The 20,647-nt window shown below is 57.2% G+C and overlaps 8 protein-coding genes across 8 annotated transcripts; 4 read left to right on the top strand and 4 right to left on the bottom strand.

Annotated features, from left to right (window-relative positions):
- The first annotated feature begins 350 nt into the window (after positions 1–350).
- Positions 351–3,334, top strand: L226DRAFT_483567 (aconitate hydratase). Its single transcript, XM_067677019.1, has 9 exons — positions 351–590; positions 646–754; positions 820–849; positions 907–1,074; positions 1,131–1,386; positions 1,439–1,722; positions 1,776–2,532; positions 2,587–3,131; positions 3,190–3,334. Exons 1-9 carry the CDS (start codon positions 412–414, stop codon positions 3,220–3,222), a joined length of 2,361 nt encoding a protein of 786 aa, XP_067537733.1. The 5' UTR covers positions 351–411; the 3' UTR covers positions 3,223–3,334.
- Positions 3,335–3,644: 310 nt separating this feature from the next.
- On the top strand, positions 3,645–5,470 carry L226DRAFT_459950 (uncharacterized protein; the record flags this gene model as incomplete). The annotated part of the gene is made up of 3 exons (XM_067675559.1): positions 3,645–4,181; positions 4,237–4,313; positions 4,372–5,470. 3 exons carry the CDS (start codon positions 3,645–3,647, stop codon positions 5,468–5,470), a joined length of 1,713 nt encoding a protein of 570 aa, XP_067537732.1.
- Positions 5,471–5,528: 58 nt separating this feature from the next.
- On the bottom strand, positions 5,529–6,309 carry L226DRAFT_533155 (uncharacterized protein). The gene is made up of 4 exons (XM_067680394.1): positions 6,212–6,309; positions 6,088–6,158; positions 6,002–6,026; positions 5,529–5,941 (listed from the first exon to the last, which is right to left on the bottom strand). Exons 1-4 carry the CDS (start codon positions 6,225–6,227, stop codon positions 5,628–5,630), a joined length of 426 nt encoding a protein of 141 aa, XP_067537731.1. The 5' UTR covers positions 6,228–6,309; the 3' UTR covers positions 5,529–5,627.
- Positions 6,310–6,584: 275 nt separating this feature from the next.
- On the bottom strand, positions 6,585–7,582 carry L226DRAFT_559265 (uncharacterized protein). The gene is made up of 3 exons (XM_067683288.1): positions 7,417–7,582; positions 7,102–7,338; positions 6,585–7,032 (listed from the first exon to the last, which is right to left on the bottom strand). Exons 1-3 carry the CDS (start codon positions 7,509–7,511, stop codon positions 6,717–6,719), a joined length of 648 nt encoding a protein of 215 aa, XP_067537730.1. The 5' UTR covers positions 7,512–7,582; the 3' UTR covers positions 6,585–6,716.
- A 1,140-nt stretch (positions 7,583–8,722) lies between these two features.
- Positions 8,723–10,907, bottom strand: L226DRAFT_483563 (T-complex protein 1). Its single transcript, XM_067677018.1, has 8 exons — positions 10,829–10,907; positions 10,715–10,776; positions 10,576–10,655; positions 10,392–10,522; positions 9,752–10,339; positions 9,179–9,687; positions 9,025–9,126; positions 8,723–8,956 (listed from the first exon to the last, which is right to left on the bottom strand). Exons 1-8 carry the CDS (start codon positions 10,863–10,865, stop codon positions 8,816–8,818), a joined length of 1,650 nt encoding a protein of 549 aa, XP_067537729.1. The 5' UTR covers positions 10,866–10,907; the 3' UTR covers positions 8,723–8,815.
- A 441-nt stretch (positions 10,908–11,348) lies between these two features.
- On the top strand, positions 11,349–14,417 carry L226DRAFT_559263 (uncharacterized protein). Its single transcript, XM_067683287.1, has 5 exons — positions 11,349–11,559; positions 11,619–12,083; positions 12,200–12,900; positions 12,953–13,118; positions 13,171–14,417. The coding sequence occupies exons 1-5, from the start codon at positions 11,446–11,448 to the stop codon at positions 14,326–14,328; spliced, it is 2,604 nt and encodes an 867-aa protein (XP_067537728.1). The 5' UTR covers positions 11,349–11,445; the 3' UTR covers positions 14,329–14,417.
- On the bottom strand, positions 14,396–17,100 carry L226DRAFT_459739 (alcohol oxidase-like protein; the record flags this gene model as incomplete). The annotated part of the gene is made up of 15 exons (XM_067675541.1): positions 14,396–14,512; positions 14,567–14,598; positions 14,665–14,755; positions 14,810–15,053; positions 15,119–15,268; positions 15,333–15,470; positions 15,521–15,569; positions 15,630–15,719; positions 15,782–16,008; positions 16,064–16,180; positions 16,219–16,228; positions 16,297–16,486; positions 16,550–16,653; positions 16,735–16,986; positions 17,064–17,100. The coding sequence occupies 15 exons, from the start codon at positions 17,098–17,100 to the stop codon at positions 14,396–14,398; spliced, it is 1,848 nt and encodes a 615-aa protein (XP_067537727.1).
- Positions 17,101–18,342: 1,242 nt separating this feature from the next.
- Positions 18,343–18,861, top strand: L226DRAFT_544626 (uncharacterized protein; the record flags this gene model as incomplete). The annotated part of the gene is made up of 1 exon (XM_067682286.1): positions 18,343–18,861. The coding sequence occupies one exon, from the start codon at positions 18,343–18,345 to the stop codon at positions 18,859–18,861; it is 519 nt and encodes a 172-aa protein (XP_067537726.1).
- Positions 18,862–20,647: the final 1,786 nt, after the last annotated feature.

Genomic DNA, 20,647 nt, shown 5'->3' with positions numbered 1-20,647 from the left:
CGGAGAAGACGCGGGATGGTCTGCAGACCAGGAGAGGGCGCCCAAGGCTGCGTGGATATGTTTCCTGTTGAGTTCCGTGGCCACCGCTTGGGAGGGAGCTGGTCCGTGCGCAGAGGAGGCATGGCTGGCGGTGGGGGGCACTCGAGTCGTCGCCGGACGGGCGGACGTCGCGCACAGGCACGCGCTCGTCGTCGGCGCAGGATGCGTGCGGGGGCCAATCAGGACGCGCAGATTGGGAGGCCGGAGGGGCAGAGGCCGGGAGAGCCGACGACGCGGACATGTTCGGAGGCCCCGTCCGAACCCAATCAGCTGTGATAAATTCGTCAGTGCTGAGCCCGGGAAGTGCCGCCCACATCTTGTCCCTCTTCTCGTCGTTGGCCGCCTCGTCGTTCCTTCGACTCCCTCCACGACATGCTCAACCTTGCTTCCAAGACGAGAGCGGCCAAGCGGTCGCTTCAGCGGCTGGCCGCAGGCATGGCCACTGCTGCTGAGCCCATCGGTGCCACAAAGGTGCCCATGTCGCTCCTTGAGCCCAACGCGTACATCAACTACCAGCGCATCGAGGACAACCTCGCCGTTGTCCGCGACAGGTCAGTTCCGCTCTTCCCATCTATCCTACACTCCCCTCACACACTCCCCCACAAGGCTCAAGCGGCCCCTGACGCTGTCCGAAAAGATCGTCTACGGTCACTTGGACGACCCCCACCACCAGGACATCGAGCGTGGCACGAGCTACCTCAAGCTCCGCCCTGACGTGCGTATATGCGCTTGTCCCGCTCTCTTCTCTGTCGCTTACGACCCTTATCCCCCTTTCTACAGCGCGTTGCGTGCCAGGATGCTACTGCTCAGGTTAGTCCCTATCTCCCAGCGCTCGTGCGCATTTTTGACGTCATCTCTGCGTTCTAGATGGCTATCCTCCAGTTCATGTCTGCAGGAATGGACACCGTCGCTGTCCCTTCCACCGTGCACTGCGACCATCTTATCCAGGCCCAGGTTGGCGGTGTCAAGGATTTGGAGAGGGCAATCAACATCAACAAGGAGGTCTACGACTTCTTGGCCACCGCTTGCGCCAAGGTTTGTCCCCATTCCACTCTCCGTTTGTGCCTTCTCGCTCATTCGCTCGCCTTCAGTATGGTCTCGGTTTCTGGCGTCCCGGCTCTGGTATCATCCACCAAATCATCCTCGAGAACTACGCTTTCCCCGGTGGTCTCATGATCGGTACTGATTCGCACACCCCCAACGCTGGTGGTCTCGGTATGGTTGCTTGCGGTGTTGGAGGTGCCGATGCGGTCGATGTCATGGCTGGCATCCCCTGGGAGTTGAAGTGCCCCAAGGTCATTCAGGTTAACCTCACTGGCAAGATTGGCGGCTGGACTACCCCCAAGGGTGCGTACCCTTTTTCCTATGACTACATATCCATCCTCATCTTCCGCTCCAGACGTCATCCTCAAGGTCGCTGGTATCCTCACGGTCAAGGGCGGCACTGGTGCCATCGTCGAGTACACTGGTCCTGGTGTCGAGTCCCTCTCTTGCACGGGTATGGCCACGATCTGCAACATGGGTGCCGAGATTGGTGCGACGACCTCCCTCTTCCCCTTCAACCACCGCATGGTCGACTACCTCAACGCCACCAAGCGCTCGGACATCGCAAACTACGCTAAGCGCTTCCAGCACAACCTCCAGGCTGACAAGGGTGCCGAGTACGACCAGAGCATCGAGATCGTGCGTATACCTCTATCCAGTTGGTCAAATCCGCTTCTGACGCGCGTTTGTAGAACCTCTCTGAGCTCGAGCCCCACATCAACGGTCCCTTCACCCCCGACTTGGCTACCCCCATCTCGCAGTTCGCAAAGGAAGTGGAGAAGAACGGCTGGCCCGCCGAGCTCAAGGTTGGCCTCATCGGCTCCTGCACCAACTCGTCGTATGAGGACATGACCCGCTCCGCTGCCATCGCCAAGGAAGCTGCTGACCATGGTCTCCACACCAAGAGCAAGTTCACGGTTACTCCCGGGTCGGAACAGGTTCGTGCGACCATCGAGCGTGACGGTATCATCGAGACGTTCGAGAACGTTGGCGGTGTTGTCTTGGCCAACGCGTGCGGTCCTTGTATCGGTCAGTGGGATCGCCGCGACGTCAAGAAGGGCGAGGCCAACTCCATCATCACCTCGTACAACCGTAACTTCACCGGCCGTAACGATGCGAACCCCGCTACCCACGCGTTCGTTGCTTCCCCCGACATTGTCACTGCTATGACGTTCGCTGGCGACCTCCGCTTCAACCCCCTTACCGACACTCTCACCGGCACTGATGGCAAGACCTTCAAGTTTTCCGACCCCTCCGGCCACGAGCTCCCCCCTCGCGGCTACGACCCCGGCCAGAACACTTTCCAGCCCCCTCCTAAGGACCGTGCCTCCGTCCAGGTTGCTGTCAACCCCAAGTCCGATCGTCTCCAGGTCCTCAAGCCCTTCGCTCCCTGGGATGGCAAGACCCCCACCGACCTCCCGATCCTCATCAAGGTCAAGGGCAAGTGCAGTAAGTGTCTTTTGGGCATGCTAGTCGGCGGTTGAACTGAACAAACTTTCTCAGCGACTGATCACATCTCCGCTGGTGGCCCATGGCTCAAGTACCGTGGACACCTTGAGAACATCTCTCAAAACTGCTTGATCGGCGCTATCAACTCCGAGAACGGCGAGGCGAACAAGGTCAAGAACCAGATCACTGGCGAGTACGGAGGTGTCCCCCAGACCGCCGCCTACTACCGTGACCACGGCATCAAGTGGGTTGTTGTTGGTGACCACAACTACGGTGAGGGTTCCTCGCGTGAGCACGCCGCTCTCGAGCCCCGTTTCCTCGGTGGTCTTGCCATCATCACCCGCTCCTTCGCCCGTATCCACGAGACGAACCTGAAGAAGCAGGGTATGCTTGCCCTCACCTTCGCCAACCCCGAGGACTACGACAAGGTCCGCCCGTCGGACAAGGTCGACATCCTCGGCCTCGAGTCGTTCGCGCCTGGCAAGAACCTCACGTTGGTCCTCAAGCACGAGGACGGCACGAAGGAGGAGATCCCGCTCGCCCACAGCTTCAACGAGGGCCAGATCGCGTGGTTCAAGGCCGGCTCTGCTCTTAACCTTGTACGTCCCGTTTGTGATTGTTGCTGATGAGGCGCAGTGGGCTGACTTGTTCTTTCAGATGGCTGCCAAGGCCAAGGCCAACCAGCAGTAAGCGGGTCGCCGGATGGGTGCACAGCTGGAGAGGAGCGTAGTGGATGCGGACGATTCACCTTGACGCCGCGCTAGCTTACCTGTCGTTCTCGTTGTAGGATGCTACTCACGTCTACTTTGTCTTAATTTCCTATTTTGTGTAATGAATTAGCATGGCACGACGTCCGCTCGGTGTGACCTCACTTCAAAGTATATTGTGCGCCAGGAAGAGGTCCTAGTCCAGGGCGCATAAATCGCACCTCCACGCATAAGTATACTCGAGTACTAGTCTCCGGGTTCCTCGAATAGACCCACCAGTTGACATCAATGCAAATGAAGTACCTCACTCACAGCAGAGTCTGCGCTCGATGGTTGCCATGTCTGCTCTTCCAGCTTCCCATGCCCCTCCTTTCCCTCCTGCGACGACCAGGTCACTCCTAGAGCATGCCAGCTGCCCTCGCGGCATCCATTGCGCTCGTCTGTGCAGCTCTCTTCGCGTGGTTCTACATGGCCGGTCCTGACGCAAACACGGAAGACGCGCCGAAGCCCGCATACATCCTCGAGAACCAAGTCACCCACGCGCGACTGCTCCCGACGCCCTCCACGCACGCGTTCACCTACCCCACGCTCGCCTTCCTCGTCTCGCTCGACGCGCTCGAGGCGCACTCGCTCGACCTTGCGCGCGGCTGGCTTTTTGGCTATGGCGGCACCGCGTGGCGCGTCACTGGGCTGAGGAGCGGCGCGTACCTCGGCCCTGGGTCGCAGGCGGGGGAACGCCGCAACGGGCTTGGGGGTAGCACTGTCACTATCAAGGAGAAGTTGAGGGAGGTGCTGGAGCAGTTTGGGCACGATGGCGGAAGGCTGGGCGAGGTGTGGATGCTGACGATGCCGAGCTATATGGGGTACGAGGGTATTAACCCGCTCACGGTGCATTATTGCTACGAGAAGGGCGGGGAGCGGTTGGTGTGGGTCGTGCTTGAGGTACGTGGATGCGCTTGCTGCTAGCTGGTATCTGTCGCTGAGAGAGATGTTGCAGATACACAACACGTTTGGCGAGAAGCACGTCCATGTTCTCGAGACAGGCGTCGGCGAGGACGCGGGTTGTCCACCTGGGTGCGTCCTTACACAATGCGCGTGTACTACGGTCATCTTCATTCGGTCTGCTTTGCAGATACCACCACCAGTGGACGTTCGCGCGCGACTTTCATGTCTCGCCTTTCAATGACCGCCTCGGGCACTACACCGTCTCTGTGAACGCCCCGCCCGCCCCTTCCTCACCCGAGTTGGCCCCCTCCTCCCTCCGCCCGAAGATCCGCATCCACTTGCACGCTGCGTCTTCTCCCTCCCCTCCCCCATCTTCCGATGCCGATGCCGGACCGAGCAAATCCACAGTGGGCCCGCTGAAGCTCACGGCAACACTGTTCGCGAGGCGCGCAGTCCCGCTGACGTCCACCAACCTCTTGCGTGCACTCGCGCGGTACCCGCTCGCGCTCTTCCTCTCGTTCGCGCGCATCTTGTACCATGCGTGGATCCTGCACTATGTGAAGAGGCTGGACGTGTTCCCGCGCCCGGACCCAAAGCCTGCGATGCGCGCGTGGGGGCTGCCTGGCGTCACGGCCTCCAGCCCTGCAGAAGAGGGAGAGGCGGAGAAGCCAAGGCGCGCGCATGGCGGGATTGGCTGGCAGGACGAGGGCCCGCTGGAGGCGTATGCGCGGAGGGTCGTCGAGAGGTTCCTAGTACGACGCGCTGAAGAGCTCGACGTCGGGATCGTGCTGGGGGCGGGCGACCCGTCGGTACCACGGCAGGTGTTCGCACCGTGTTCGTCACAGCAGAAGACAGACGAACTGGTTATACGCTACGCTGCGCCGCGATTCTTCCCTACTCTCTTGCTCGCACCGTGCGCGGCGCATATGCTCTTGGTGGGCCGGGCTGAAGACCTGTTCCGAGTGAACTCGGAGGAGCTCTTTGCGCGAGTGTTCGCTGTTCCCCCGGGCACGGGGCCGGGGCAGGACTTGAAGAGGTCTTGGGTGCAATCTCTGCGGCTGTCGCTGCTACCGACACGGTTCGTGCGCTCCCCGAGCCATGTCCCGCCTCGACATCCACTGGACGAAGGACGGGGTCTAACAAATGCTCTTGTGATATGCCTGGTGCATGCTGGAGACTTTTTGGAGAAGACGGTGTTCACTGGGCTGAAGGCGCGGTTTGTACCTGGGCTTGAGCCGTGGCGGCGTTGGGAGCGCGCTGCCATGTTGCTGCCAGACGATCCATAGACGCGGTTTTTGAAGACTTCTCTCTCGGAACATTGGGACAATTTGGATGCTCGGGATTTTGTTGTTGTTCAAACATGTATTGCGAGGGAGATGTTACATTATATTGCGTTGCATCCATTCATGCCGTCCTTCCATTCCACATATCACCTCCCCATCTTCAGTCTGTGAACAGCCCACCCTCCTCCTGCTTCCTCGCGGCGTCCGCATTGCTCTCCCTCCCGGCGACGCCCCTCTGTCCATGCCGAATCTGCGTGAGCTCGTCCCGCCAGTTGGAGAACTTGCGAAGGAGTGCGTCCTCGTTCGGCGCGGCGCCCACGCTCCTCTCTTCGCGCTGGAACTTGGAGATGACGTCGGTGAGCGCGTGGTCGAGACGCGAGAAGGACTCTTCGAGGACGTAGGGGTTGCCGAGGACTCCGCTTGTTGCTGGCTGGCGTTCGCCGCCTGTCCCAGGGATTGTCTCTGCTGGTGCGGCTGGAGAGGGTGAGTTTCAGTGTGGGTGAGGATGTGGTAGTGGGAGGAAGCATGATGTACCTTTGGGGTCAGATTGTGGATAGACCTGCATGCGAGGATGATGAGCTTCTGGTCGGAGTGATATGCTCTGCGCTGGGAACGCATACCTGACCGGGGTTCTCTCTTGAGGGAGAGGGCGGAAGACCAGACCCGTGCTGGCCAGGGAACTTGGCGTCAGCTGTGAGGCAGCATCAGCTACTGTTTCCGATCCTGAGGTGTGCAAGGACTCACCGTCGCCCATAGACATGTTTGCAGACGTTTGTGAGGTATAAGGAGGTCTTGTGTTGTGTCGTGAATGGATCAAGGTCCTGGTTCGAGTCCGAGTCTTGGGACACGCTCAGGACGCAGGAGTAGAGCAGGAGCCTGGATGACATCATAGCATAGGTCCACCACAGCCACCACTCGTCCATCTTGAGATCGCGATCTCCCATACGCACGCCCCAAACCACACCATCATGAGAGACGGCTGGGATTGAATGCACCGCGCTGAGAAACCTTACAGTTGTCCATGCCAAGACACGTCCAATCGTCTGCCTACGAGAGACAAGGACTGTTTGGGCTGCCATGACTGGGCCACTACTGCATGTAAACCATTCGAATATCGACGCCGTTGTAAAATTTGATACATGATTCAAGAAGATATAGCAAAAAGAGTAGGGCAAGTTGGAACGGGTGCGTCAAAACCACGAGGGGAAAAAGCTACCGTCCGTTGCCTCTCAAGACTGCTACCCCTCCCTCAGCACCCGAAGCTGCCAAACTCGCGGCCATATGTAACCTTCGAGCTCGGAACCCCGTTCCACCCGCCCTGCGTGTTCCCGCACGTGTTGTCGACGCACGCGACCTCCTGCTCGTAGTCGCTCGCCGTCTCGCATTGGCCGTGGCCATAGTCGCATCCGAAGGCGTACACCGAGTTGTACAGGTAGTAGACCTGCTTCGACCAGCAGAGCCCCGAGCCGAAGAACCCTTCGAGCCCGGACTCGGCCGTCTGGATGTCAGATGCACTGCCTTGCTGGCCGTTGCACGTCACGTCACAGCTCACGCTGGCGGCACGGCTGCATGTGCGTGGATGGAACGGCATGAGTCAATGAGCCTTCAACCTCCGGGGCTAATGGCTGACGCACCGAGACAGAGAGCGAGAACCCACAGAATTGGGGTTGGTGCCGTAGTAGGCGGCGTGGGTCTCGTTGTGGTACATGTAGAGGCCGTTCGGGGAGCCCTCGACGGCGGAGGTACGCCCGTCTTCGATCTTCACAGGGTAGAAGATGGGAGCGGTGGTCTCGCGGGTCTCGACATCAGCCGGACCAGCCAAGACAACGGAGAAAGTGGTGATAATGGCAAGGAGGGCGGAGAAGCGCATGCTGAATGGGATGAGTGGGTTGAGAATTGTGTTGAGGTGAGCAGGCAGATGGAGGTCTGAGAGATCCTGGAGAGCATACCTTGCTCGAAGACCCTTCTTATACCGGGTCGACGGTCGCTCGAAGCAGCCTATTCCTAACTCTCGGACACCGTTTGTAAGTGGCCGAAGATACATCTTGACGAGGAGGCCGCTGCAGAGCAACGGTAGACGTCTCCGAACTCCACGAATTCCGAATAATGTCGCGCCTTGCTATAACATGCCGCTGACCGTTTGTATATATGTCGCTCTAGAAGTCAGCTGTAGCCCGGTGCGGCTCAATACCGGACGCACACCGCAAATATAACGTGCCATCCATGCATGGGCCGCGCTCAGGTCTCGAGGGATGAGTCGAGCGATGATCGCATGCCAGTTGCAGATTCCATGCCGCGCAACTTGGACCTACGCAACTTCATCGATCAAGGCAAAGAGCATGATACTACTACTGAGACGATAGTTAGAGTGCTGATACGTACGAGTAGGTTAGTGAAATACTGACCGCAATCGCAGGTTTGCGAGCCCGGAAGACTCCAGGACTTGGAGTCAGGCATGTAGCTTCGTCTGTCCGATCCTTCGCATGAGGCGCTATTCACCGAGAATAGATGGGGATTTCATAACCTCGAGCGCTGCTGCTTACAGGGTTAGGTGAGCGGCAGTGCACGGAACTGAAGCATGCTTTTGAACTCACATACTGCACATACTCAGAAGTGATAGTGACTGGCAAGCGAGTATGTTGTTGCGCCATTGAATGTGAGATGTCTGATACATGGTGCATGAGCTTGAAGGGTGACTTTATACGACGCATGGACGTGATTGTGAAGTTGGGAGTTCTCACCTTCGGCTTTCGGACTTGAAGGCCTGTCAGACGCTCATCACAGTGCACCGTGCATCTCATGATGCTGTCCAGCGGCCTTGTCGGCGCTCGTCAGAGTCTATAGAATCAGTAGAGCCACACGGGCGAGACGCAAGCCAACCAGATATAAACCGAGAATTTATAGACCGAAGCGAACATGGGTCTGGGAATCAATTGCCTAGAGATTGACCTGTTGCGGCCAAGCATAACGGGCACACGAGTGCACAGGTTTTGAGCAACGGGGTCTGCAGCACGCGTACATCTGCATGGTGTGTTGCGATGAATGAAAGGAAGAGGACAATACACAAAACTCACTGCCGTCATTTGAGGGTCTAGCGGCGCACAGGAGGGCGCTGCGAGACTTCAGTATCGGCATCTACTGAAACAATTCCAGATCAACGTCATGAAGTCATCTGCTGTCAGTGCATGATCCAGCAACGGAGGCATGCGCTGAAGTCAGCACCTGGAGGCGCCAACGGATCGGACGGGTAGTGCTCAGGTAGCAAAGCGCTCTAGTGAGTGATCATATTACACAGGATTAGATTGGTTTGCGGACTGCTGCTGCTGCTGGACCTGGGACCCTCCAGTCTCACTGACCCTCCATCATCTCTTCCGGCGGGGGCGCGCCGCCACCGCCGCCCTGCTCCTTGTCCTTCCGTGTCGCCTTCACGACGTCGTCGACGCGGAGCAGGACGCGCGCGGCTTCGATAGCCGTTTTCAGTGTTTGCACCTGTAGAGAGAAAGGGCGTGGACGATGAGAAATGGGTTAGGTAGAGTGAGGGAGGGCAGCAGACGTACCTTCACGCTTGCGGACTCGTACAGGCCGTACTCCTTCATGTCGACGATTTTGCCCGTCTCGCCGTTGATGCCCCATGAGTGCTCGCCGTTTGCATGCTTGGCCTATAGCGCGGAAGATGAGTCATGACATGGTTTCGAGGGGAGTAAAACGCACCCTGAGTTCTGTCAGCACACGGATGGCGTTCCCACCGCTGTTCTGCACGAGTGTTCTTGGGATGACCTCCATCGCGTCGGCGACGGCACGATACGGCCAGCCCTCGACGCCAGTGATGGTCCGTGCCTTCGCATGCAGGCCGACGCTGATGGCCATCTCCGTCGCGCCTCCTCCGGGAGCGAGTGTCGGGTCGAAGAAGACGTTCCGGGCAACGGACATGGCGTCCGCGAGATTCCGGTCGATCTCGTTCAGGATGTCCTTGGACGGCCCGCGGAGGAGGATGGTGCACGCCTGGGGCTCCTTGCACTCGGTTAGGAACGTGAAGTACTCGTCGCCGATCTTCTCGATGTGGAAGAGCCCACACTTGGTGCCGACGTCGGCCTCGCGCAGGTCTTCTACCCGGTTGACGATCGTTGCGCCGACGGCGCGCGCGATACGGTTGTTGTCGGTCTTGCGCACCCGGCGGATGGCGGAAATGTTCGCCTTGTAGAAGAAGTGCTGGGCGTAGTCTTTACGCAGGCGTATGAGGGGGGATCTGGGGGGGCAGTCGTAGAGACTATGGGAGAGACGCACCTGAGATACCCTTCTCTGTGATGACGAGGTCCGGCTTGAACTCGATGATCTTCTCGACCATCGAGCGCACCTGCTCCTCCTCGATTTCCTGTATCCGCGCCCAGTCGGCCTCCTTGGAGATCTCGATGTTCGTCTGCGACTCGCCCTTCTTGTACTCGAGGGGGCAGTCGAGGAGCACGATGCGCGGGTTGACGATGCGCCGGCGCATTTTGGGGTGGGTGATGTCCTTGTTGAGCATTATGCCGTCGAGGACCTTGCTTTGCTCGATCTCGCCGCCAGGGATTTTCTCCACGCGCGCGTAGCGCTTGATGTCGACGGTCTTGAGGGCGCCTTCATCGTGCGCGACGGTCCGGACGGCCTGGAGGGCAAGCTTGCACATGAGGTCGGACCAGCGCACGACGAACTTTGTGCCGATGGAGGTCTTGATGAGAGAGAGCATCTGCTCATCGTCGTTGACGTCGATAGGGATGGAGATGCGCTTGATGATTTCGAGGGCCTCCTTGAGGGCCTTGTTGTATGCGGAGATGATGACGACGGGGTGGATGTCGCGTTCAAGTTGGGAGAGGGACTGTGCGAGGATCTCACCCGCTAGAAGGGAATTGGAAACGATACGAATTGGATTGGAGACGAGACTACTGACCGAGGATGATTACACTCGTTGTTCCATCTCCGCACTCCTCGTCCTGTGTCCTGCTGAGCTCGATCATGTTCTTTGCTGCGGGATGTGCGACGTCGATTTCGCGCAGAATGGCATTACCGTCATTAGTGAGCCTATATGATGCCGGCTTAGCGAGAAGCATAAAAGAGCGGCTGAAGTTACCTACAGGATACCACCCATCGGGTCAAGGATCATTTTCAGCATGGCCTTGGGGCCCAAACATGTCCTGATCACATCTGCGACGGTCTTGACGCGTTTCGTTAGGTTGCATTTACCAGAAAAGACTATGTTGTAAGGATACGCACCTTTGCTGCGGTGATATTTGAGATCTGGGCTTTCCGACCAGACTGCCTCTCAGGCGCGGTGTCTACAGGAGGTTGTAAGGGATATGGTAGGGGAAAGACGCGGGACGGACGTACTCATAACGAACACGGGGGTTTGTCCGCCTGGCTGCATGGTGTGGTGGTTAAAAGGTGGAAGCTGAAAAGAGGTCAAGGGAGGAGGCAAGCACCAAGTAAGCCTGGCGCCCCAGAGGACGCGAATTATGGGCGTCTGAATTACCGCATTCGGACAGGAACTTGACCTCCGTCAGCCAAATCACTATGATTAAGCTTATTATTAACCTTGTTGAGGTCCGGAGGACCGTAGAACAAGTACTGAATGACATTCATACACTCTGCAAACGCATGAGGATGTACCCATAGGCATAACAGGTTTCTCCTACGAGACTGCCACAATCCAGAACTCCAACAGATTCTCTATCAATGTTCAGCGTTGGTGCTGGCTCATCGTACTTCAACAAGGTCCTCACTTGCATGTTGTACGAGTACCGGGCACTGCGGCAGCGTAGATGATGGACTATGATTACAAAGCTCGCGAACTAGGCGCGGAGATAGCACTTAGAACGGCGCTAATCCCCGGGTTCACCAGCGTCGACCTCGTCCTTAGCCGGCCACTTGTTACGGGGGACGCCAGATGGAACTGAAAAGCACGATAGAGTTCACAAGCTTGGTTTTCTACCCTCACCATCGCCACCATGGCCCCAGCAACGATAGTCACTGACGGTGCCGCCGAGCCCGGTCCTGGCAAGGTTAAGCAGACTCGCCGCCGGCAACGCCTGAGCTGTGTAGAATGCACCCGGAGGCGACAGGTGCGTGCCGGCGTGTATCTGCTATATGCTATCCCCATCTCACTCCCCCCTTAATCCAGAAATGCGACCGGCAGATCCCATGTAGTCTCTGTGTCTCTCGCGGAATTCCCCAGCTATGCAGATGGGAGCCCCTAGTCTCCAGGCCAGCTCCTCAGAAGCCACCCGAGGGTGCCCCAGTCGCCTCCCATCAGAGCACCATAGCTGCCCTGTCCGCCCGCATCGCCGTCCTTGAACAGACCATCCTCCGACAGAACGCCCTCGCGCAGTCCCCCACTGAAGATGCAGCTGGCACATCTGCTAACCCCGATCTGACTGAGCAGCTTCTGCGCGAATTCACGTCTAGCGGGGATTCACCTACTACAGATGACCAGGGCTCAAGCACGACCGCCCAACCCTCCGACTCCGCTGAGCTTTCCCGTTACGATTTTGAGGTCCAGCTTGCCGCCATCAAGATGGCTCAGATGTCCTTGGCACCTCAGAATGAGTACATTGGCGGTGGGACCGTCCTCTGTGCAATACACAAGGTATGTCCGTCTGCCCACCAGGTGTACATTATCGCACGTCTGTCCTTATCCGTATCACCGTGTGGACTAAGTTCCGACTTACTTTGCAATCATATAACTGATGTCATGATTTACAGCTTGGAGACCCGGAGAACTATCGTTTCCCCTATGCTCGCGCCACCACTGCCTTCACGCTTAACAACGCCTACCTGCCTGGTAGCAATCCATTAACCGAGCCAATCCAGAAGCTGCTCGCCGCGCTCCCTCCGCGAGAGACGGTCGCGGTACTCGTCGACGCCTTCTTCGCAGAACGCGGTTGGCAATTCGGCTTGCCAGAAGGATGGTTCAAGAACGCGTTATCACGCATGTGGGCCCACTTGGACATTCGCTGTCCCGGTCAAAGCTGTCATATGTCTGGAGGTTGCGCGCGATGCACAAAGGAGGTGAACCCTCACTGGCTCACGCTTGTCTTCGCCGTCTTGGCACTCGCACCGCGGAGGTTAGTGGGGACAAGTGCGCGGGTGTACTTTTGGAATGCTATGGAGGCTCGCCGCCTGATCGAAGACATCATGATCTGCACGCCGGCATACTCGCTAGCCCCGACAGAGTGCATGGTCCACGGAATTGCGTTGAGCTGCCTCGCCGCGTCCCTCCTCGCGTCGTATCTCTCGAATCGCGGGCGCGTGAGTGACGCCTGGAAGATCGTCGGATGTGCGGTGCGCAATGCGCAGGCTGTCGGTATGCACCGCGACCCGGGCTGGCACAAGTGGGAGAAAATGGACAGGGAAGAGTGCGAGTTGCGCCTACTCGCTTGGTGGTTGCTCATCATCTACGATAGGTACGACGAGCCGCTATTCACCGGAATGCATGATTGACGTTCTGATTTGCAGGTTGTACTCTCTCATCCTCGGTCGTCCCACGATAGCGGGAGAGGAGACCTTCGATGTGAAGCTCATCCCGGGAGCTGTGCATGGCGATGGCTCGCCCAACCCCTACATGCATTACCAACACGCATTTATTGGCCTTGCGCACCTCATTGACGAGACTGTCACCAAGGTGGGTTAGATACATGGGCCCCTTATTTCCCGTCACTGACTCGGGTCGCAAGTGTATCGGGATCTTGACACCCGCTTATGCTACTGTCCTTGAAGTAGACAGGAAGTTCAAGCAATGGCTATCAAAGCTGGACCCCTCTATGGACTGGCGTCAGCCTCACACACTCCCAGCCTCGCCGACACATGTCGACTACGCTATCGCATTACAGCGGCATACTTGCGCCGCATACTACCTCGGCACTCTCATGAACCTGCACCGGCCGTACCTCATGCACGCGCCGCCCATCCTGCCTCTGCCGCGTTCGCCGTCGTCCGTCACAAGCGCCATCCTGAATCCGAGCCGCGAGCGCTGTATCGAGCTGGGGATGGAGCTGGTACGTGTGCTGTGCGACGCGCAGGAGGAGGTCGCGCAGTGGGACACCGAGCAGATGCCGTTCGTGGTCTTCCACTACGCGTATTTCGTGTTCGATGGCGCCGTAGCCATGGTTGGGGCGTTGTCGCAACAGCCGCCCCATCCGAAGGCAAAGGAGTGTCTTGCGCTTATCGACCGTGCAACGAGGATGCTGGAAAAGTGCAAGGAGGCCAACAGCGGTGCTACAGATGGCGAAGCGGATGTCTCCTCTCGGGCGACCACCATCCTTGCCGCACTGCGAAAGGCCGGGCGGTGGGATGAGCGGTTCGGCGTGAAGACTAACGGTGCCCTCGCCTCATCGCCTGAGAAGGCACCCACCCCGTCACCTTCGTCGTCAAATGCGTCCACGTCTCGCTCTGGGTCGGTTGAGTCCCAGCCGGCTGAGTGGGACTCCTTCTCCGCTATGGTCACGATGCCCATCGCGCCCGGTCCTCCTTCCTTCGCGGAGCTCTCAGGACTGAACGCCGCATTCGCCCCACCCATGCACTCAGCCTTTCCATTCCTCAATGCTCCACGGCAAAATTCGTCATTCCCGCCTATGCCTGGTCCTTTGCACGTCGAATCGTCTCACAGCCAGACGTCGTGCTACGGCGATGCCGGCGTCGGCCAGGTGCCGATGGCTGCGCCTGTCATGGAGCTCGACGGGGCGACTCACAAGACCAATTTGCAGACGATGATCATGCCTTTCGATATGTTGCTGAACAGCAACAGCTACGATGTTGATTGGGACGCGGTGATGGGTTCGACAGGATGGAGTGGGGAAGGTTCCGCATATGGTGGTGGGCCGTCTGTATCGTAGAGAATTGAATTCACAGGCTAGTTGTACATCTGCTCAACAGGTTTGTATGATAGTCACGCATTGGAAATCAGAGACGTGAGCGCATGTGTGGCAGCGGCGTGGTGTCGTCGACCGGTACGCCCAGGTCCTGGCCGATTATCGAGGCGGCCTTCTCACCAATGACCACCGCGGTGGAGTAGGTGTTCTATCATGGCTGTCAATCAACCGTTCATGTGCATGCGTAAATACATGTGCTTACCGCGGCGACATTCCCAGGGCAGATGGAGAGATCTGTCGGAGTATGATGCAGTTCACATGCTGTGCACGGCGGAGATCACATAGGGGAATGTAACGTACCGGCAATCTTCAAGCCGTCGACACCGTAGACGTTCAATCTGGAGTCAACAACGCCATTGTCCTCGCGACGCTTCATTGCACAAGTTCCAAGCTGAAACACGAATTCGTCAATGTTTGTCTTGAACCATCAAGTGAAACGTCATACCGAATGCCAAGCCGTGGAAACAGTCTGCCGGACGTAATCCTCTAGGGCCTTCTCGTCCTCCGAGGTATACACAATGTCTGGCTCGGAGACTGGCACTGGTCCATCAGCCAGACGCGAGGCCGCCTTGCTGCCCTTCGGGAAGTTGGGATGACCACCGATAACTTCACCACGGTAGGATGGCATGCGCCTGGCGAACTCGCGGGATAACTTGTACCCCCACTTGTGCAGTGCCATGTCAGCCGGACTATCAACGAGTCCCAGTTAGATAGCTATTCCTGTTGGACTGTAAGCAACTGATGCCGCACTCACTCGTCGAGGTAGCCGGTATGGAAATCGACTGGTGCGTCGACATCGTCGCCCGAGGTGATGTGGAGCTTGCCAATTGCTGTGGGATGGAAAAGGAACCAGCCGACACTGAACGCTTTGTCGACTGGGACCTTCGAGCGGTCACCCTGATAGCTGTCGAGCGAGACAGCGTGTCAGTCAACGGGCAAGAGATACATAGTCAATGTCCAGTACGTACAGGGCAACCGAACCTAACCAAATGACACCCTTGTCTGGTGCTGGGGCGTAATAATCGAGCCATCTCTTGCGGAAGTCTTCTCCAATCACATCGAGGTCTTTCTTAAATGGACGGAGCTTGATACCAGAGTCGAGTCCGCTGCGGGACCATTAGCATCGCGCTTCTGAGAATAGGTAGAGTTAGCGCACTTGTTGGCCATCAGCCCGGTACCATTCGCCTTCCACTGTTCAGTCCACTCTACGGCCATAACTATCAGCCTCAACCCGCTCGAGCCCGAGAGACGACCAACGCGCTTACTCTTTACTTCTGCTTCGTTGTCCGTGACTATGCCGTCAAGCGTCTGTGCGTCCTCAGCGGCAATGTAGGGAGCAAAGATGACCTGGTGATCTGCATTTCCGCGCCACCGTGAGCTTCTTTGAGTTCCCTGCCCGTGAATGGAGCAGACAAACCTTGATAGTTCTCACCAACACCGGGCAGGTCCACGATCTGCGGGACTCCAGCCTTCTTCAGTACTGCTCCCGAGCCGATCCCGGAACGCTCGAGGATTGAGGGCGACCCAAAGGCGCCTGCAGACAGGACGACTAGCCGCCGTGCGTGAGCTACGACCACTTCGGACCCGGAGTTGGGGTGGAAGCGTTTGTTAGGTAGGTATTCGACGCCCGCTGCGCGGTTGTTCCTGAGGCAGTCGGGACGTTAGTGAATGGGGGACTGAGGGAAATGGGGCCACCGACTTGAAGATGACACGCTTGACATTATAACCGCTGAGAATGTGAACGTTCCTGTAGTTCTGGTTGTAGATGTAATGGTGTGCGACATCCGAACGTTTGCCCGTCTTCGAATCTATCCACCTGAAAGGTTGCATGAGTGACCGTCTCGGTTGTAGAACGTAGAACTGCCTACTTCGGCCACCGCTATATCCGATGCGGTGTCAGTGAATCTGGGCTTCAACAATGGTAACAGAAACGTACTCCGTATTTGTTACAATCGTACAGCCCGTTGACATCACCATCGGTTGACTTACGGCTCTTGTCGTACCCAGCAGCTACGTCCAGGAATTCTTTCCCAATTTCGGTGAAGATACCGCCATAAGACACCTTCAACGGACCGGAGTACCCGTGCGTGGGCTTCCCAGGCTCGATTTCGTATGTCTCGCACTGCCGTAAGAGGGGGGGACGTAAGCGAAATCAGTAGTGATATCTCTTGGTATTGACACTGACCTTGCGCAGGTATGGGAGAAGATCTTCTGAGTTCCAACCGCGGTTGCCATACATGGTGTCCCACTCGTCATAATCCGACGCAGCTGCCCTCGTGTACATCGTGACTGAATGTACGGACACATGACACCCATTCGATCAGATTTACGCTGCTGTGGACAGGAAGAACGAGAAGTTGATTCACGCACAGTTGACGCTGGAGCCGCCGCCAACACATTGTCCGGATGGCACGATAGGGGCACGACCCCCAAGAGCTGCACTCTCATGAGCGGGGTGGAACTTGATTGTCGTGGTCTCTGGGCGGAGATGGTAGCGGTACCTGGCCGGCTGTGTGTGCAGGTCGTCGTCGCGCGTCGGAGGACCAGCCTCGATGACGAGGATACTCAGAGAAGGGTCCGCCGCAGCTAGACGTCCGGCGACGACCAAGCCGCTGGTGCCACCTATGCATGATTGATGTGCAGGAAACAAAAGTGTGATGAGTTGTGTGCGGCGGACAGCTGTGTGTGGTTGAACGCACCTCCAGCAATAATGATATCGAATGTTTGGTTTGCCATGGCGGCGTGGAGATAGAATTCAGGAAGTAACGGCAGGGAAGGGAGACGCAGTCTTGCGCAGGAATCAGGACAGCTCCGGCTGCTACCTGCGGCTTTATACTGTCTGTACACCCTGCGGTCAGTGTACCCGAGCGATTCGCCCGGTACCATAAGGGCCTCCCAAACTCCACGCTGTCTCCGGAAAACTCAGATATCACATCTCCGAGAAGCTCCCCCCTAGACGCGAGACCGGAATAGTATCCGAGCTAACCTACAAGGTGTCAGTACCTTGGCGAGCGTGGAATTGCGGTCAACTGCGGTCAGAGTACTATCATGAGAAGTAGAAATGCTTACACCGGTGACAGCATGTGCATACTTGCGGCCGCTATCGGGCAGAGGCTCAGGGAAGTCAAGTCATGCACGAATTACTAGATCATGCCATCGGACCTAAGATCGTGCAAGCGGGGTTCTGCCGCGCCATGTCCAATGACCGGCATGCATGCACCCTGCGCGTGGCAGAGAGTCTCGAGTAATAACTAGTACATAGCCTACTCGAAAGGAGAGCATTAGACCAGCCGAATGAAGTAAGAATGTGCGACTTGGGTTGCCTACCTTTAGACGTGAGCATTTCCGGGCCATTGAAATCGCGGTGTGGCATTGGTTCGAGACGAGCTCGTGCTCATGTGCCGGGGTACCCTTTAGACGTAGACCATGGAGTTCTGGCAGTTGATTTTGACCATTCATTGATAGCGCAATATGGCATCGGAAACAAATCTTGTTGTCTTGGAAGTCATCCTGCATCTCTTTATGAGCAACAGGAATGACGAGAGTGCTGCACTTTAGCTGCACTCCTCTTCCTGGAGCCGGAGCAACTTGAACATCCAGTGAGGTACTGAACTCTAGCCATAAGTCAAGGACATATGGTCGTCGTCAACGGGCTGGCCAATTGTGTGCATATCTCAGGCTGTGGTGGGCACACCATGGGTAGTACGAGGAGTCGGAAGAGATTGCGGTGCGAACTCACAAGAAGTTGAAGTAACTAATAAGACTTGTTTAACAGTTAAACGCCCTTTGTTATGGCCTATTACTGAAGGGTCACAACGGTGGCTATCGGAGTAAGAAATTAGGATAAGCGGGTCAACAGTTGCGAACAAGAGCTGTTATTGTGACCGGTCTAGACCCGGTTCAGTTAAACGAACAGGCCAAGGCGATCCACCTCCGCACACACCTTGTCTCCGCCGTCGCGGACCGTCGTCGACAACGATGGCGACGTCGAGCAAGCAGAACTCTCGCTTTTCGTCTCTCAAGGTCTTCAAGTTTGCTGCTGGCCCAAAACCTCCTCCACTCCCTCCGAAAGACCCATACTACCTGCCCAATCCTTCACTTCGTTCTCTCGGAAACTCCCTCTCTCCCGACTCCGTCCCCTCCCAGCCTGCTACGCCGCTCTCTGCACAGTATGCTACCCTTGCGCGAAGTCCTTCGCCTACTCCCTCTTATGCGCCAAGTCGCATGACCGTGTCTCCCTACTCCACCGCATCTTCGTCCACAAACTACCCCGAGTCCGCCAGCTCCCGCAAGGGTCTCTTCAAGTTCTCTTCCTTCAGCAAGCGTCCGAAGACTCCCAAGACTGCAGACTCCGGCTTCTCAACAACCTCAACAACCTCGGACTTCTTACACGTCCCGGAACCCGTGGACGACCCTTCCATCTCTCTGCCGTGGAACTTCCAGGTGAGCGCCAGCATATCAGAGGTGGTCACAGCTGGGGTTTCAGGACTGGCCTAGCAGAGTAGAACGTGTTTTCTTCATTATGGGAGCGGTGTCACGTCCATCGACTGGCAGACGATACGCGTGGAGGCCCTCATCGCCGAGACTCGTAGTCAGTCCAACGCGCTTTGGCTGGTTGACATCGAGTCGAGGGTTTCATATTGAATTTGGACCGCTGTGCAGTCGGGCGACCTCTGTACGCCCACTGAACACGCCGATCTACTGCGCTGGTATGAACTCCTGAGACTCGACTACAGCCTCAGCGCCACCGCGTTCATCATTTCATCGTCGCGCCTCCTCGATGTAGCGCGGGGCACAGAGCAGCCTTTTCAACTCTGAATGGTTCGTTTGCTCCCCTTATGGCTTGCGATGCATGCTGCATGAGCTGTGATCACCTCCGTGTCATCTGCCTCGTACCGAAGCTAACGCGCTTGTGTAGCACAACATACATGTCGACGAAGGGTACGTTCCCCTCGAATGTACGTGATCTAGGGTACTGACGTGTTACAGCTTCGTCGGTTTGCCACCGACATGGTCGGCAAGCTTGGCAGAGGCCGGTTTCAGCGAGGAGGAGATAGCAGCGTTACAAGCCAAGAGAGCCGAGTCTCGTCTACGCAGTACGCGCTCCATTTATTCCTTAAATGTGGGCCGTTCTGCGTCTCCGTCGAGCACTACACGACCCCATACCAGCCCCTTTCGACGAGACCAGTCGGATGCCTCGCTCTCCCAAGTCTCACTCACGAGCAGCCATCACTCGAACGGCTCGCGATCACATCTTCGCAAGATGTCTACCTCGTCGCGAGGATACTCGGAATATTCAGCTTCTGGTATCGACCACGAAGTACGCAGGACACCACCTATGACCCGACCCACACCTACGCATTCGTTCACCTACCCCCAGCTGCATTCCCAGAGTACCCCACATCTACCGACACACCACACAAACTCATCTATGACACGCGTTACGCCTCCCGTCCCTCCACCACCTCCCCCAGCGATTTCAGTCATCTCCGACAATTCCTCGAACTCTGGATTGTCGGAGAAACAGCTCATGGCTCGGAATGCACCTTCTAGAGCGTACCATGTTGCCAATGAGTCCGTCGGAACCATCTCCCACTCTCCACCCCCTGCATACATGTCTCCGAAGAAGGAGGCTCCGATTGCTCGCGTGGATGAGGACTTCAGTCTACCACCATCTGTCGTGCAGCTTCCAGAAGGACCAAGCAGTACGGTCAATAATTCCTCGCGGCCTTCCACGGAGAGCAACAGTTCTGGCTCCAATTCGCATGGAGTCTCCTCCACCTCCCCAGTCCTTCCCACCCCTCCGCGCCTCTCTTTCCATCAGGACGACCTGTCATCCTGGACGGAGTCTCTCTTTTCTTCCATTCCTACATCTGTCACATTCACGCCTCCTAAACCGTCAATGAGCCGGACTCAGACCACTCCCCCACGCTTAGGCACGAGTAGCAGTCCGTCCCGTTCCCGTGCAGCCTCTGTGCGCACGCGAGACCGTTCTCCGTCGGTTGCTTTACGACAACTTCCTCCGCAAAAGCCCTTGCCCAGACAGGAGCCACCTCCGGCTGTTGCTCTACCAGCTCCGCCACCCTCGCAAAGCAGCAGTCCGCTCTGGAACGAGGTCATGAACATGGTGAAGCCTGAGGACATGTCGACAGACTCGATGATGACTCAAGACACATCAGCCGACATGTCTTCAGACTCGCGGTATTCATCAACGCTGCTGACGCCTGTGCTGGACGAGTTCCCACCGATCCCGCACATCACTGATCCCGACCAGTTTGACTTC

The sequence above is a fragment of the Lentinus tigrinus genome, assembly GCF_003813185.1.
Source record: "Lentinus tigrinus ALCF2SS1-7 unplaced genomic scaffold L226scaffold_7, whole genome shotgun sequence".
NCBI classification, from domain to species: domain Eukaryota; kingdom Fungi; phylum Basidiomycota; class Agaricomycetes; order Polyporales; family Polyporaceae; genus Lentinus; species Lentinus tigrinus.
Note: the sequence above shows the minus strand (reverse complement) of the source record. Positions and strands in the feature narration are given on the sequence as shown.

Bases quoted from the DNA above. Each gene is read 5' to 3' on its own strand.
- L226DRAFT_483563 (XM_067677018.1), bottom strand. From the start codon at position 10,865: ATGCAGCCAGGCGGACAAACCCCCGTGTTCGTTATGA. The intron at 9,127-9,178 runs GTGCGTTTTACT...TCCGCGCTATAG, and splicing joins GTGTGCTGACAGAACTCAGG to GCCAAGCATGCAAACGGCGA. The intron at 8,957-9,024 runs GTACGTCTGCTG...TTCTCTCTACAG, and splicing joins ACGAGTCCGCAAGCGTGAAG to GTGCAAACACTGAAAACGGC.
- L226DRAFT_559263 (XM_067683287.1), top strand. From the start codon at position 11,446: ATGGCCCCAGCAACGATAGTCACTGACGGTGCCGCCGAGCCCGGTCCT. The intron at 12,084-12,199 runs GTATGTCCGTCT...CATGATTTACAG, and splicing joins TCCTCTGTGCAATACACAAG to CTTGGAGACCCGGAGAACTA. The intron at 13,119-13,170 runs GTGGGTTAGATA...TCGGGTCGCAAG, and splicing joins TTGACGAGACTGTCACCAAG to TGTATCGGGATCTTGACACC.
- L226DRAFT_483567 (XM_067677019.1), top strand. From the start codon at position 412: ATGCTCAACCTTGCTTCCAAGACGAGAGCGGCCAAGCGGTCGCTTCAG. The intron at 1,075-1,130 runs GTTTGTCCCCAT...GCTCGCCTTCAG, and splicing joins TGGCCACCGCTTGCGCCAAG to TATGGTCTCGGTTTCTGGCG. The intron at 2,533-2,586 runs GTAAGTGTCTTT...AAACTTTCTCAG, and splicing joins CAAGGTCAAGGGCAAGTGCA to CGACTGATCACATCTCCGCT.
- L226DRAFT_559265 (XM_067683288.1), bottom strand. From the start codon at position 7,511: ATGTATCTTCGGCCACTTACAAACGGTGTCCGAGAGTTAGGAATAGGC. The intron at 7,339-7,416 runs GTATGCTCTCCA...CATCCCATTCAG, and splicing joins AAGAAGGGTCTTCGAGCAAG to CATGCGCTTCTCCGCCCTCC. The intron at 7,033-7,101 runs GTGCGTCAGCCA...ACGCACATGCAG, and splicing joins GGTTCTCGCTCTCTGTCTCG to CCGTGCCGCCAGCGTGAGCT.
- L226DRAFT_533155 (XM_067680394.1), bottom strand. The intron at 6,027-6,087 runs GTATGCGTTCCC...CCTCGCATGCAG, and splicing joins CAAGAGAGAACCCCGGTCAG to GTCTATCCACAATCTGACCC. The intron at 5,942-6,001 runs GTACATCATGCT...CACCCTCTCCAG, and splicing joins TCCACAATCTGACCCCAAAG to CCGCACCAGCAGAGACAATC.